This window comes from Bemisia tabaci, chromosome 1 (genome assembly GCF_918797505.1).
Source record: "Bemisia tabaci chromosome 1, PGI_BMITA_v3".
NCBI classification, from domain to species: domain Eukaryota; kingdom Metazoa; phylum Arthropoda; class Insecta; order Hemiptera; family Aleyrodidae; genus Bemisia; species Bemisia tabaci.
Genome location: NC_092793.1, coordinates 71,714,643 through 71,729,824, shown reverse-complemented (window position 1 = coordinate 71,729,824; position 15,182 = coordinate 71,714,643). Strand labels below are relative to the sequence as shown.

General features: G+C 37.4%; 1 protein-coding gene across 2 annotated transcripts; it reads left to right on the top strand.

The window, feature by feature from the left end:
• The first annotated feature begins 1,152 nt into the window (after window positions 1-1,152).
• LOC109033195 (nucleoplasmin-like protein) lies at window positions 1,153-14,757 on the top strand. 2 transcript variants are annotated; one of them, XM_019045696.2, is made up of 6 exons: window positions 1,153-1,315; window positions 3,078-3,196; window positions 4,919-5,135; window positions 8,675-8,775; window positions 10,889-10,967; window positions 14,113-14,757. In XM_019045696.2, the coding sequence occupies exons 1-6, from the start codon at window positions 1,294-1,296 to the stop codon at window positions 14,115-14,117; spliced, it is 543 nt and encodes a 180-aa protein (XP_018901241.1). In that variant the 5' UTR covers window positions 1,153-1,293; the 3' UTR covers window positions 14,118-14,757. The 2 variants fall into 2 exon arrangements, with proteins under 2 accessions (XP_018901241.1, XP_018901242.1); XM_019045697.2 differs by lacking the exon at window positions 10,889-10,967.
• Window positions 14,758-15,182: the final 425 nt, after the last annotated feature.

Genomic DNA, 15,182 nt, shown 5'->3' with positions numbered 1-15,182 from the left:
AAAAGAAAAATGTCAATCTGTTTAGTGTATTTTCTGACGCCAAACACAGTGCTGTTGATTATGAGAATCACATCAGGAAACAATCAAACCATATTAGTAACGACTGTGGCTGTAAGAAGCATTGGTAGTCGCTTAGTTCATTCTGAAGCGTACAAAAACATGCCCGTATGAAAAGCATGGGCACGTTCTCCAACAAAGTTCCAATATTGTTCACTGTGAGAATTGATAAGAATTATGGTTTTGGGTGTTAGAGACGCAAATAATACGATTAAAATCTTAGGTAAGCAGCAGATTGCAGAGAAATGAAGGCTGATCATAATGAGTATAATGCGCAATTGGAAGCATATTGACCCATTTTAAGGAAGTCACAATAATACTCAGCCCATTTTTTGCTGTTCGTCCATGCACTTAAAAAGACCAGAAAGGAGGGAGGTCAATTTTTGTTCCTGTGATCGGTAAGTGAAAATAGCAGCATTGATTTGCAATGATTCTGTTGAATTTAAACCATCACCATCAGAAGTAACTGCATTTGAAACATTGCGATAGCCAGTTGAGAGATGCATGTCTCTATTAAAGTGTCAAGAAATCTTGGTCTTATTTATGTTTTGAAAGGAAACGGAACGAAATATCTATTCAAATTTTTCTCTTAATATTTTTGAACGAAGAGGAAAATTTCAAGAGGATTGGCAAGTTTCCTAAAAAAAAAAAAAAAAAATAATTCATACGTACCATTGCTTAAGAATGGAATACCTTCTTATTGCAAATCTTTCATGATCGATAGAAATTCACTAAGCTGAAGATTGATCTCATCACCAAGCACTTAAGTCAAAACATCAGTTCTCTTTATTAGAGGTTTCAATTTTTAGTCGAAAAATATGTTTGAATACACTTTGAAGCCCTTAAATAAAATTCTGAGTCAAAAACAATCTACAAGTTAGGACTAAATAGGTATAAAATGTAGGTGAAAATGTAGAAGCCGTTCCGGTTGTTATTTCTTTTACAATTCAAAATGGATACACTTTTGGCGCGTTGTCATCAACCAATTGGAATTCTAATCTAACCTTCAGTATCTTCTACGTCATTCTACGTTGCATGCTTTTCCTACGCGTTCGCGGTTCCCAGACTTCCTCACCCTCACCCCGTGCCTCACCATACCCTATCATTTCATTAGTCAGTTTCCTTGTGTGCGTCCCCTTGCCTACCCAATCCATTTTGTTTGAGAGACTTGACGCCATTCGCTTCAAGATTAGTGCTTTACGATTAAATTTATCCTCCTCGAACCAAGACATCAGAATGTCTGAAGATTATATTTGGGGTAAGACCGGTGCTTTCATATCTGAATTTCCTACTCCACCCATCTGTAGGCTCCAACGAAGGAATTAGTTTGCTGTATTCTTGGTTGAATTTTTCGTAGTTTTACTCTAATCGGCCACTTTTCCGGCATTTTAGTTTTGTGCCTATCCATAGCAGTTGTCGATGAATATCACTAGCATGACGGCGTAGATACCGGTCAATGTATTGGGTATCTGTGCAACCCATTTCACCGTGCTTTTTGAATTGCCCTTCTCAATTTTCAAGCCCCCACACTCATCTGAAGGCCCCTCTTACCATGCATGCCTCACATCTTTTGTTGGACTAGAGTGCTTTCTTGCCGTGATTTTAACATCCCAGCTATCAACGTTCAACGATTCCTGAGGGAATGGAATAAAGCTTCTCTGATTAAGTAGACTATCACCTGAAAGCTTGTGTCACCAATCATTCACCGACAAATGATTCATCAGTGCGCCATGCCTTCGGGGAGGCAGGTGCCTCCGCAGTTCTTTGTGTACACTTGATCTGTCCTTGTGTCTGACTGATCCTTAATAGACCTCTTCATTAGCTTTGGAAATATCTATCTCTACTCGCGGTGTCGTCAGATAGTTGACCATTGTTTACTTTCGGTTTGTTAGCGTTTTCGAGTCGCTACTATCTACATGAAAATATCCGACCCTTGCAGAAGGAAGAACACAAGCCTAGATAAGTTTTCTTATACTTTCAGTCCTGTAACACTTTCATTTTTAGCCACACAGTAATCACAACCACATGAACGTCGCGAATCATAATTGACAAGTGTTCCTTCTACACCACAATCATGAGACTGGTGTTTTCAAGGTGAATAGTAGTGAATGCCGCTTTGTGCAGAGGCCTAAATTTGTTGTCTGCGCTTGCTAATCGGAAGTAATTAATTGTCAACTTATCTGACGACACCTCTAATGAATGTGACAGGAACCTCAAGATTTCGACCACTGAACGAGGTACACATTTTAGCATTCTAGATGTTTCTCATTCTAAATCTCACGAACCGCGAAAGTCGCATAGTAATAATTGCGGTATTGACTTCTCTCCAAGGTATCAAGGTTTTCATCTGGCACTGGTTCAGACTAGTATCAATCTCCTAACACTATTATGGATGGCGTCTCCGGCAAGCAGTGTTCCTTCCCTGCCATGTGGTGTCGCATGTATTGAATAGGGGTACTGAAGTCTCCAAGCCCTCCTCCATTGCTTAGCAGAATTCATGATGACTTCCCCTTGTAAACATTTTAAGGAGAGAGCTATTCGTGTGGTCAGATGTTTTTCCTGCTAAAACGTATTTCACACCCAAGTTCCCTGTTTGAGCCGAGGACAATTGAAGTGTTTGTCAATTGACCAACAAAAATTCTGCGCCTGAATGTATGATGAATTTTTTCCACTCATGAAATTTCGTGGGTACCTATAGGTTCCAGTGTATGCTTCTTAATGTATTTGATCAGTTGTGCACTGAAACAGCAATGTGAATTAATTACTTCAGTAAAATTAGTCTTCACATTCATTTTGGAGAAGGTGCTCCTGCAGAGAAGCTAACTTTCACCTTTCTGAAGAGTTTTTTTAAATGTTCTTCATTCTCTTTTGAGTCATGGTGTCATGCATTTGACACACGTGCCTGTCTCTGCTTCTGTTTTCACCATTTCTGTTTGAAATTGAAATATTTTCTTTCTTATTTTATCTTGTATATTTTTCTGAAATAATCTAGATTTATAAGTCATTTTTCTGTTTTGCAGGACTAACTTTGGACAAGAACAAGACCTCTGAAACCTGGGACCCAGATCCAGATCTAAAGCCAGACGCTAACGAATCAGCTCAGAGTTATAGAGGAGAGCATTCTCTCATAGTCAAACAGGTGAGTTGTAATGAATTTCTTCGGTCATAGTTACTCAAGAGAAGCGCGCTCCTCCCTACGTTGCTGTGAACTCAAGTACTTCGTTCAGAGTTGAGAAATAATATTTCTCTTGATATTCAGCTCTGCTATTCGAAACCCCTAAACGTAGCAGTATCATTTTTCAATCTTTATTTTCTTCCCAAGACTAAGTTGCATATAAGCTAAGTAGTAAGGAGACTTCTTTGTTGGCTTCCCATGATAAAGTACCGTTTCCCCATGTAGAGGCTATTTAATTTTAGTGGAAGATTGAAACAGAAACTTCATGGTATGCAGATTTTTAAGTAAATATTGCCCGCTCTTTTCAATGCTTGCTCTTGCTGCTTCTGCGAAGTACCAAAATGTTGAGGCCGAGGTTACGACTGACTTATGCTCCAAAGAACATCCTACAAACCTGAAGAAGGTTCACCTTTCGGAGGTTTCCCTCTAATGTTAAATGTTCAATTGTAGTGCATCTGTTACCCCACTTTTGAATTATATTTGTGCGAACCCACATGATGTGTCTCTCTTCAATTATGATGGACTCTGATCCATTTTTATTACCAACTGTGTAGAGCGCACTGGGCATGTCCTCAACAGCCAGCAAGGGAGCTTCATGACCCATGTTCTGAAACGTCCATCAGCAAAGAAAACAGGTGGTGAAAGTTTCCAATTTGTCAAGACTATGATGCAAGTGGGTTCAAAATGGCGTCAATAGTTTCGGTGAATTTTAATTCAGAAGCATTGTTAATGTATGATAGTGTCTGATGTTTACTGCAGTAATACTGCTCTACCAGATAACACCCATTAAAAAAAAAAAAAAAAAATAGTGGCAGAAATGTCTGCATTTCATTTGCATCTCGTACCTCTCACTAACATGCTAACAAAGGCGAAAATTCTCTTTTCACTCAATGCTTTTTGCGTTGCACTCACACCTCAAGAAAGTCAACGAAACTTGAATTAAAAACACTTGCTCAAAGTTCAGGAAAATTCTACAAAGCTTCAGAGGGGATCAGAGCCTCCTCTTTTACTCTTTCCAAGATATCTTATAGTAGTTCTGCACATTAAAAGGTATTTGCTGTCACTCTGACAATGCCTATCAGCTACAGCAATTGTAACCATAAACCCATTGACTTAAACCAACGGCTCAGAGCCGTCCGCGCTGCGCTGGGCCAGATCTGAAGAGACGGCTCAGAGCCGTCCGTCGATTGTTGTTATTTCGGCGATCCTCCGGTAGATTGCGTTCTCATCAATGTTTATATGAGTAGTGTGGCCACCCCATGACTTATCATGCATGGTAATTTCTTTGTTTTGTTACGTTATTTTCATATTACTGTGCGTTTGCTCATGAAATAATCTCCAAATTTTCTGATTTTCGCTGATTTTGCGATTTTTGCGACTTTGACAGCTATAAACCACAACAAAAAAATCATTGTGTTCAAAGTTTTCACCATTTTTCTCAATTGTTGTATTGTGAATGCTTATTGTGTCAATTTTCATCCTTAAAGATTTTCTGGATTATTTTGAAGTGTTCAAAGTTACTGATTTTCGCCAAATTGAATCGTAATTCCTGGCCCGGCAGGGTCAATTTAAATCACAAGTCAATGGGCTAACTCCAGCACATGAGTTCTGTATAATGGCAGCATCAGATCTAGTTGAGAGAAATATTTCTCTTTCTAATGTTTAGCTTTGTTATTTTCTTTAAAGGCACTTCTAGGAGCAGATGCTAAGGATGGAGAAGTCAATGTTGTGGAGGTGGAGGCTATGGGTTACAGAGCAGATGTGAAATTTCCAATAGCAGTATTGAAAGCAGGCAGCACACAACAATCTGTATTAGATGTCCTATTCCCAGATCCTCCCGTTACGTTCAAACTTGTCAAAGGCAGTGGACCAGTCCATTTAATAGGAAATCATTCCATAGGCAGTAAGTAACACTTAATTATCTTAACTGGGTGTAAGTGTGTTTGCACTGACAATGAGAATTTTCATTACTCTGATCATCATTTTGCCTCTTTGCTCCAAATTTTAAATTTCTTACTTCAGCCAGAACTGAATATGAAGGATTTCATTCCTAGTAGTGTTTTCCTGGGAATAATTTTAATAAAGAACCCTGCACAGAGCATGGGGTCAGCGGCTCTATATGAAAGTCGATGAAACTTTAATAGATTGATGTACAGTTCATAATTAAGGGAAAGCCAAAAAATTAGCTCACTTTTGCGAGTATAAGCAGAGATATTCGCGATTGAACCCGGACTATTTTCTATGCGGCGGAGGTAAATTCTCCGTGTCGCCTTACCTTGCTTGGGCACTTCGGCCAGGAAACCCCCTCTCCCCACCAGGTAACTACAATGTCGCATTGTTTATACTCACTCCTTTCATTAGGACGCTCCGTTCAGGCTGTGCGATATGGAGTTCCCTGGTTCTCGCACCTCTCCTGTGCCGGCGCCGCCGGCCGGTTTAATCCGATATGTAGTTGCTGAGACAGAATTGACAGATGCGTATGATGGGGAGAGGAGGGAGTAAGGCATTCGCACCGGCGGCCGAGCGCATAAGCACCTATCTTCAGATGAGTGACGTGAGGTCTGATCGAGAACGCCGAACAACGAGAGGAGAGGGGTCTCGGAATTATTCCGCCATGCTGCGGCATGATAGAAAATAGTCCAAATTCAATTGCTAATATCTCGGCTTCTACTCGCAAAAGTGAGCTAACTTTTTGGCTTTCCCTTAATTATGAACTTTTTATCATTCTATTAAAGTTTCATCGACTTTCATAGAGAGCCGCTGACCCCATGCTCTGTGCGGGGTTCTTTAAATTTATCACTGATAGCCACCTAAAAGTCTATCAGCTTTCCCCAAGCTCAGAAAAGGCTGCTTTTTGTTGGGAAAGGTGGCTCAGACATTGATGGGCATCACAATCATGCAGAAAAACATGACTCCTACTTTAGAGTTGAACTTGGAAACTAAAGAGTAGACTCTTCAATAAAGTTATCATTGCACTCATTCGCTGCTAGTCTGTATCTTGTGCAGTATTTGAGACAGAAATGCAATAAGGAAGCTTATTCTAGACTTGCTATGCTTCAAAAATCAGCCTTACTTAATGACCAAATGCTTACATCATTGGTAACAAATCGACAATTTAATTTTGTGTCCTTTTTAGTTTTTAACATAAAGAATGAACAGTTGTCTGTAGCATCTGTAAGTGTTGAATTTTCTAATAAGTGTATCTACTTGTGCTGAACTCTTCCTAAATTTCCCTTGAATTGGGGTTGGCTTTCATAATGGAATAAGTATACTCGTTGAAAGAGATCAACCCCTCTGGATAGAACAGTTAAAATCATTTTCTTTGTATAGAGGTTGGATGGACACAAAAACGAGATCCTTGATATGATACCACAGCCACTGGACTAAATTTTTAATTTTACTTCCATCAGGGATGCCATGTACAAAAGCAGCCTCAGAGGTTCTACATTCAGGAAGGAAGAATTAGTTATTTTTTTATAGCAACAATAGACAACACTTCTTCCTTACAGTTGTCTGATTGCATCTTTACACTTGAAATTTAAGTAAAATTACCTCAGTTTATCAGTGTGATGTAAAATGTGAAAGGAGGGAAAAGAATGTACAGAAAGTCACCAAAATTCATTTTTTCATACTGACTGCAGTCAGCCTTACTATTATTAGTGCAGTAGAAATGATGCAAATTCCCAACAGTGGTAAGGCGTGAATGATCGATTTTCGATATCTCCCCATTTGAAGCTGTGGTAAAGAATCGATCATGAAGGCGATCATTGCGAACGTTCATTGATCCTTTTCTGTAGGTTTAAATGGCAGATCAATGGGCCTGTTGCAAACTTTTGCTATATCAAAACTAAGATTTGTTTCTTATAGATAATGCCTCAAAAATCACGATGAGCGCATTGGCAAAGTTGAAATGCACTCATAACTTCACATCTGCGTAAGAAAGTTGCGGTTTTTTGAGCTTCCCGCTTCAAAAACGATACTACGGCACAGTTGAACATTTTGTTAGAGGAGGCGTTCCATCGTCGGCAATATTCATCATGGCCGACGCCAATTCGCCAAAACACGTATGATGAGACGAGCTAACACCTGAGCAGCATTAGACCAGATAACAATCGGCGTGTTTACGTTCATATTTTCCTCGCCCGCCTTGATTGACCCTGAACTCACCTCGAATTACGCGCAGAACTGCGGAAGCGTCGGCCATGATGAACATTGCCGACGATGGAACGACTCCTCTAACAAAATGTTCACCTGTGCCGTAGTATCGTTTTTGAAGCGGGAAGCTCAAAAAAACGCAAATTTCTTACGCAGATTGTGAAGTTATGAGTGCATTTCAGACTTTGCCGATGCGCCCATCGTGATTTTTGAGGCATCATCTGTAGGAAACAACTCTTATATTTGCTCTAGCAAAAGTTTGCAACAGGCCCATTGATGCATAGCAAAGCACGCCATGCCAGTGATCCCCAATTAGAGACTGCATCCAATATACTAGCCACTATAAAGATTTAATTGAACTAAGTTTATGACTGTAGCATTTGCTTCAGTGCAGAACTTCAAATCCTGGTTCAAATTGAAATACAATCAGCCCCTGCTTATTAGAATCGCAGTGAGATCAAACTTGAGTTTGACTTCTGGGTAATTGGATCTCTCAGCTCAGAAACGATCCATCTCAATTTTTAGGACACAATGAAAACTGCGCAATTCAGCCAGAAAAGGAATATTCCTAAAAGTCAACTCATAAAGAACCCGAGTTTGGCCGTTTTGGAACCAAGAGATCCAATTCCAGTCAAGCATCCACCTTTTAAAATTAATTCCCACCGCTAAAATTTGACCTCAGCCAGCCAAAGAAATTCTGTGAGGAGTACAAGTATGCGACTGACGAACAATTCAATGTCGAACGTTGTACGTCCTGGAGGATTCCAAATGCTGCTAAAGCAGACAGCAATTCCTTATTGTGAAAAAGTGTCTTGCTGCATTTACTTTTTACTGACCCACTTTGGAACAGAGCGTTTTATTTCTCCATCATCCTTCTTGAGGTGAAGAAATGCTGGGAGCAGAGAAGGCCCTAAGGGTGGTTGTGAGTATGCTCTCCCTAGCGGTTGCGAGGATTCTATTTATATCTTAAAACAGCCCTTTAAAGTTGTCACACCCAGTTAAAGGTGTACTTCTATTTTCATTGTGGCAATTTTTGACAATATTAGCAATGATGTTTATGGTAATTTGCGCCTGAAAATGCTGTGTTGTGAACTTTTCCTGAGCTAACACATTGTCAATATATTTATGCCGGATGACGAAAGATCGGGTATTTTTCACTATTTCATCGAGTCCGTTCATTTAAAATAAACTTTAAACTGGGTTCTAAGTGTCCTTTTTGAGTCCCATCACACACATTACATTAGTTGAGATTCTTTGTGTTTTCACCTATGTATATATTTTTCTCAGGTGGAGAAACATTGGAAGATGATGACGAAGTTGATGAAGATGACTTAGAATTTGATGAGGAAGATATGGATGAGATCGAAGAAATGTCAGACAAAAATAACGTAAGCAACTTAAATTTTTATTTGTTTTTTACCAGTTCTTTTAATCCCTCTCTTAGTGTGCATCATGTTTTCAAAGATTTTGTTTAGGACAGACATACAATCATCTACTAACATTAGCCACGTGAATATGGCTGTATTTTTGCTGAAATTAAAAATGGTCTCCTGTTAAGAGTACATTGGTTTTACTATGAAAAATTCTTCAACACCTTGGCCTCTATCATTAACAAATATTAGTATTGTAACGGAATTAATTGCCGTGTTCAGAATTATTCTCACGCATACTTAGAAAAGAGATTAGGTTATTTAACTAATGCTTTACACTTATAATTCATCATTTGCATAGCTCTTCAACAAAATTTTCTTGGGTTGACCCTGAGAAGTTTCGGAATGTAAATCTACATTTTTGCAGCTCTTTACCAGCATCTTTCAAGGTTATTGGCGAAGTAAAAATGACAAAAGAAAAAGTCATTCTTATTAATTTTATTAGGTAATCATCTAAATAGTAGAACACACGACAGTTCAGAGTTTTTCTGGATGTATGCATGCGGTAGGTTTGGGTAAGGTTTACGTTTGAAGGATTTCCTGAATTCAGTTTTCCTGACCTCAGGATGGTTTATGAGGTACTGAGCAGTTCTTCGAACGAATGAAATAATATTACTGTGAAAAATGAGTAGTTAAGAGCTAATGAATGTTTTCACAAAGTGATAATTATCAGAACATTAGTAATTAGATAAGAACTATACATTGCTAATAGTAACAGTATTCCACATGTAGAGTTTGAAAATCTGCGCTGGTGTCACTCGATGAACTCATCATTTGTTCTCTATCATTGAGTTTTCTCTGGTGCTTATTCCTCTAACCTCTGTGTTGTTGAGCAATCCAGGGGTCTCAGTATCAGTGCATTGATGCCAAGTTTGAAACTTGCATCTTAGTGTCCTCTTGCAGATGTGCCTCCACACAAATGATTACCTATTAATTTCTCAGGAAAGTGTGTTTTGTGCCACTAATAAAATTGATAGAAGTAAATACGGTCAATGAGGAGCTTGTAAATGAAAGTCTGTTCAAGTGGTATGCAAGAGTGAGGGTTAACCTTTTAAGTGAAAGTTGTGATAGTTTAGAAAAGTTCGGGAAGGATTTGTATGATTGCAAAAAAAATAGAGTTGATGATCGAATTATTGGACTCAGGGTTGCAGAAACCTTGCAACCTCATGAATGATGAGTCGTGTTCAGCATTGTGCGCAACTTAGTGTTTTAAAAAATGGAAGATCTGGCTTGCGTCAGTGCAAAAATAGTGTGTCCTTCGTTTTCCTGTGGCTGTTTCCAACTTCAGAAAAAAAAAAAATAATAAATGAGATGAAAGGTATCTTCTAAGAAAATTAGGAGAAAAAATGTTTCCTACACAGGAGGACCCATCTGAAAAACAGAAATGCCAGGGATTTTCTGTATCTCTGTTGTTAGGTACTGAAGTGAAAGTGGTCTTCAATTATAAGATTTTTTTTTTAGATTGTTGGCAAGCCTAATTTTCATCCTTATTTTCATGAACATAACCATGAACTCAAAACAAGTTTTCAGCTGTGATACATACTTGTTTCTATTTTGCAAAGTAGGAAGTTATGGAAAATATGTACAATAAATATGAACTTGAAGTTAGGTACATTGATATTTTGCATCTATGAACTTTTTCTGCCTCTACAAATCTAACTTTTTCGGATCGTCACCTATTTAACATACCTCCTAGATGTACCTATTTCCATGTGATAGATGCTTCTTTTTCTCTGATAATTCCGTATTCTCCATGGATTTTCAGAAGTAGATAATTGTTGGTGATAAGAATTTTTTTAACTGAGCGGAATCATCCTCAATCACCATTGATTTCGTTTCTTTATGCTGTTTTTTTTTTTTTTTTTCTTTTATGCAGCTGTGTCAGGTTTTCCTTGCCTATATTTGTCATAAATTTTCCCTCACCACTTACAATGCCAGAAAGATGACACTCTGTATCAGATTATGTAAGATATTCTTGGAAAATAGGCGAAGCACACTGCAAGTAGAGAGTCATTATATTTAAGCTTTAGTAATTGCCTCTCTAGTAATTGTGCTCTGATTTTTTGCTCAGGTTGAAGAAAAAAAACGTAAACTGGCAGCTTCAAATTCCAATCCGAAAGGAAAATCGTCAAAGAAGGCGAAAGTATCAGGTGTGTGAATGATCGATTATTTTAAATTGGAATTCTTGAAAATTAAGTAATTTATAATCTATCTGTAAATAATTGATACAGCAAGAATTCGTTTAATACAGGAGTTTTCAATGTATACGTCTCCCTCTTTTTTGTTTCTCCATAGTGATGTTAAAGATTGATCAATATATTAGATTTCAATATATCACTTTTCAATGAAAGGATCTTTACGATCTATAGATTCTTACTTTACCTTAACCTGAAGCAAGTTGTTTATGCATCAAAAGAATTAGCTCAGTCCATTTCAGTGGGACTGTCTCTGAAGGATTACTTTTCCATAATTTTTTTTGGCCAGTCTTATTTGTGGTGAGTTGAGAAGTTCTCACATCAATCAGCCTGTAGTTCTAAACCTCATGGCCTTTCGGTCGTACCTTTTTGAGGTTTTATTAACTGAGCAGTTTTTGGTAGCTGCTTGGTCAGTCAACCTCACAAAACAACCCAAGTTCTCTAGCATTTCCACATTGACTCAGTGTAATCATTGTTGGCACATGGAGAACTGACATCTTATCATTCATGCACTTAAATCTGCACTATCAGAGACATAGAAATATTCATAGGCTGTAGCTTTTGGAATGAAAACAGGCCAGACTTGAAAGCCAAAGCATCCTAGCAAACAGATGTGTGAAGTGTTATGTTAGTTTTATTTAAGCAAGTAAACTGGGCTCTTTGCACCCTATTGGGCTCTCAATGTTAATCTCTTTAAGTTAAGGAGAATGCAATTAGGACTTGTTGCAATCAATGATAAACTTGCAATTTCCCGAGATGAGCGTACAGATGTGTTTCTTTTATCCATACCTGTGCTACATATCTCGAATATTAATCTGAACTACCGGAGCCTCTTGATAAATTTTTGTGTTTTTGAAGCGGTAGTAGGTATTTCTACACTCAGAGTATCTTTTAATTAATGAGGGTTTCTTCGCTTATGAAGCATTAATTTCTCTTATGGTCAATCATAGGGGCTTAAGTTTGTAAAACTAACCATCACTAACTTTTCAGTTGCGTATTTAAACCTGAACTTGAATTATTTCCACTTTGACTTCAATTCTATCTAGATACGTTGGGACTCAAAATTTCTCGAGATGAGCGTACAGATTTGGTTCTTTTATCAAAGCTGTGCTACATATCTCGTAAATAAATTTGAACTACCGGAGCCTCTTGATAAATTGTTGTGTTTTTGAAGCGGTAGTAGGTAGTTCTACACTCAGAGTCTCTAATTTATGAGGGTTTCTTTGCTTATGAAGCCGTATATTTTCTCATGGTCGGTCGCAGGGGCTTAAGTTTGTAAAAGTAACCATCACCAACTTTTCAGTTGTGTATTTAAACCTGACCCTGAACTATTTCCACTTTGAGTTCAATTCTATCTAGATACTAACGAACTCACAATTTCTCGAGATGAGCGTACAGATTTGGTTCTTTTTCAAAGCTGTGCTACATATCTCGTAAATAAATTTGAACTATCGGAGCCTCTTCATCAACTGTTGTGTTTTTGAAGCGGTAGTAGGTAGTTCTACATTCTGAGTTGTCTTCAGTCAGTGAGTTTTTTCCCTTTTTAGGCTCTTGTTGTCATAATTTTTTCCTCTCATATGCTTTAGTCTGTCAAAATAATAACATGAACTCTTCGTTAAGAAATTGAACATTAACTTTAAAATATATCCACCGCAATATAGTCTTGCTGTAGAAAGTGGCAGCTGACAGGCAGAGTCAATGACAAGCTTGGGGTATTATTTTAAGCTTCTAACCTTAAAAGGTTACGTAAAATTTGAGTAAATTTGAAGCATTTTTTTATTAAGAAGAAAGCAATGAAAATTTTGGAATAAAGTACATGGTTGTAAATGAAAGAAAAACAGTCTGTTAACTAGAGACTTGATCATCTCATAAAAAGGCATCTTAGAGACTATTCTGAACAAGAAATCTTATATTGGATTCTTGTGCAGGAGAGAGTGGATGTCATGCAGCAGCTAGACTACTATAAGTTGCATCTGACCACTCCATGTACTGACATTTTAACTGAAACATTTTAAGCTAAGCACCATGATGTGCTATATATCTTGTAAGTCAGTTAAAACTTCCACGGCCTCTCGATGAATTTTTGTGTTTTCAAAGCAGTCTGTACGAAGTTTTACACCTCAAGTTGCTGTCCATTGGTGGTGATTTTTCTACTTATGAGGTGGTAGTTCTCATGATTAGTTCTATTCAAAAATTTAAGTTCATCATAGTTTCCATCTCAAATTCAATTGTATAGACTTATTGTTGGACCCTACGGTAATCAAAATTTTGCGAGAAGAGCGCATAGATGTGATTTCCCATTCATAGCTGTGCTACAAATGCCATTTTGCAATTGGAGTCATTGGAGCCTCCTCTTAAAGTTTTGTACTTTTGAAGAGGTGATATGTAGCTCTTTAAATTAATTTTCCTAACGATGACCTCTTGAAGACGTGACTTTGGGGGTCTCTGTCGTTTATGATATTGTTTTTGGACTCTTGAGGTAAATGATTACATCAGGCTAAGCCCTGCAGTTTCTATCGCCCATACGTTTTAATTGTTCATGGTCTAGGTGTCAAAATGTCTGTGTATCATCTGAAATGCGATCGAGACAATTTTTTAATGTAAGTTAACTGGATTACATTTTGCAATAAGGAACCACTATCTTCGGCTCTCCCATAAAAGCACATATCTGCATAGGGAAACAATGGCATGTATGTTGTTTCTAAAATGGGCCAGAAATAGTGGTTCCTTATTTGCAAAATGTAATCCAACTTTGATGTAACAGTTTAATTCCATAAATCCTGGAAGTCTTAGAATGAAAGAAATAACTTTTGAATTGAAAAGCAAGAGACCCTTTTAAACTCTCGAGAATCTTTTCATGTGAAAGTCCCCTAGTAAAGCTTGAGACGAGCACACAGTTTAGGCTGAATTTTGGTCGAACTGTCCAGTAGTGTCTCATACATAAAATGATCCGGTTTCAAAACTTTCATTTGCCATCTGTCCTTTTGAAAGTTCAAGAAACTCGAGAACATTTAAGCATTTGTTTGGTTCAAAACAGGATCTAAGATTTCTTATCTGTGAATTAAATACTAATAGATTTAATTTTTTTCTCTTGTTACAGACTAATGGAAGGAAGAGGAGCTGAAATTATTTTTAAGTTTTAACCTCTATGTAAACCCTGTAAAATGAGGACTTGCAGGTATCTCCCTCATTTTGAGACAGCTGTCTCAAGTCAAATCATTTTAAAGATTTCAGTAATCTGAACTCAACACTGTCACAATGCAAATGTAGTTTAAGTCTTTTTCCTATTTTTATTTAAACTTTGTAAACCTTTGTTAGGATGACTAAAATTGATTAGGCTTGTCTTCGCTCCCACATGCTGTCTGAATGATCTCCTAAACTAAAGGAAAACAGAATCTGTTTTATGTTTCTTTGTGAAAGAAAAACTCCTCCCGGTACATTCCTGAAATCTTCATTTGTAACAAGTTGTGCCTGTGCGGGCTTTAATTCTATTTTACCAGTTTCTCCTCTCAAATTTCAAACTTAATTTTAGGCAACTGCCCCCTCTGCCAAACTTAAGTCAGAATCTAGCCAGTCTTCACTCTGCAAACCAATGAATTGTAATTCCCCTTATCCTTTTTACTCTTTATATCCCTCCTCAGGTTCCCTTTTTTTCATGTGAACTTGTTGCATTTTTGTTCCGTAACTTTTTTTTTTTTTTTTTTTTTTTAAAGTATAAATTAAATTTGTTTTTCACTTACTCTGAATAATTGTTTCATATTATTTTCCTCCACACTGAATTTATGAAATCAGTACCAAAGACTTTGACAAGCAGTTTACTAAAACTATCAAGCATTTTTTATATCCCTGCTTGATTTTTTTTTGGTGGAAGATGCTTTTACATGCTACAGAATTTTTTTCAAATTTCTGTCAAAATCTAGTTGCATATAGTCTCCTCAAAATTCAGATAAAAAAATATAGAATACCTCAGATGCAAGTGAGCCACTGCAGACCTGTAATTTTCAAAATGAGTAGAATCGTGTCCTCTGTTACCTGTCAGATTTTAGTAATTCGATTGACTAGATGTAATTTTCTCTTGCTGTTTGATTTTTCAAGCTTTTTGACTTCTTTCTTGATAGATGAAAATTAAGATGTGTATCACATCATTCCTTGGACTGATTGAAGAGAAAA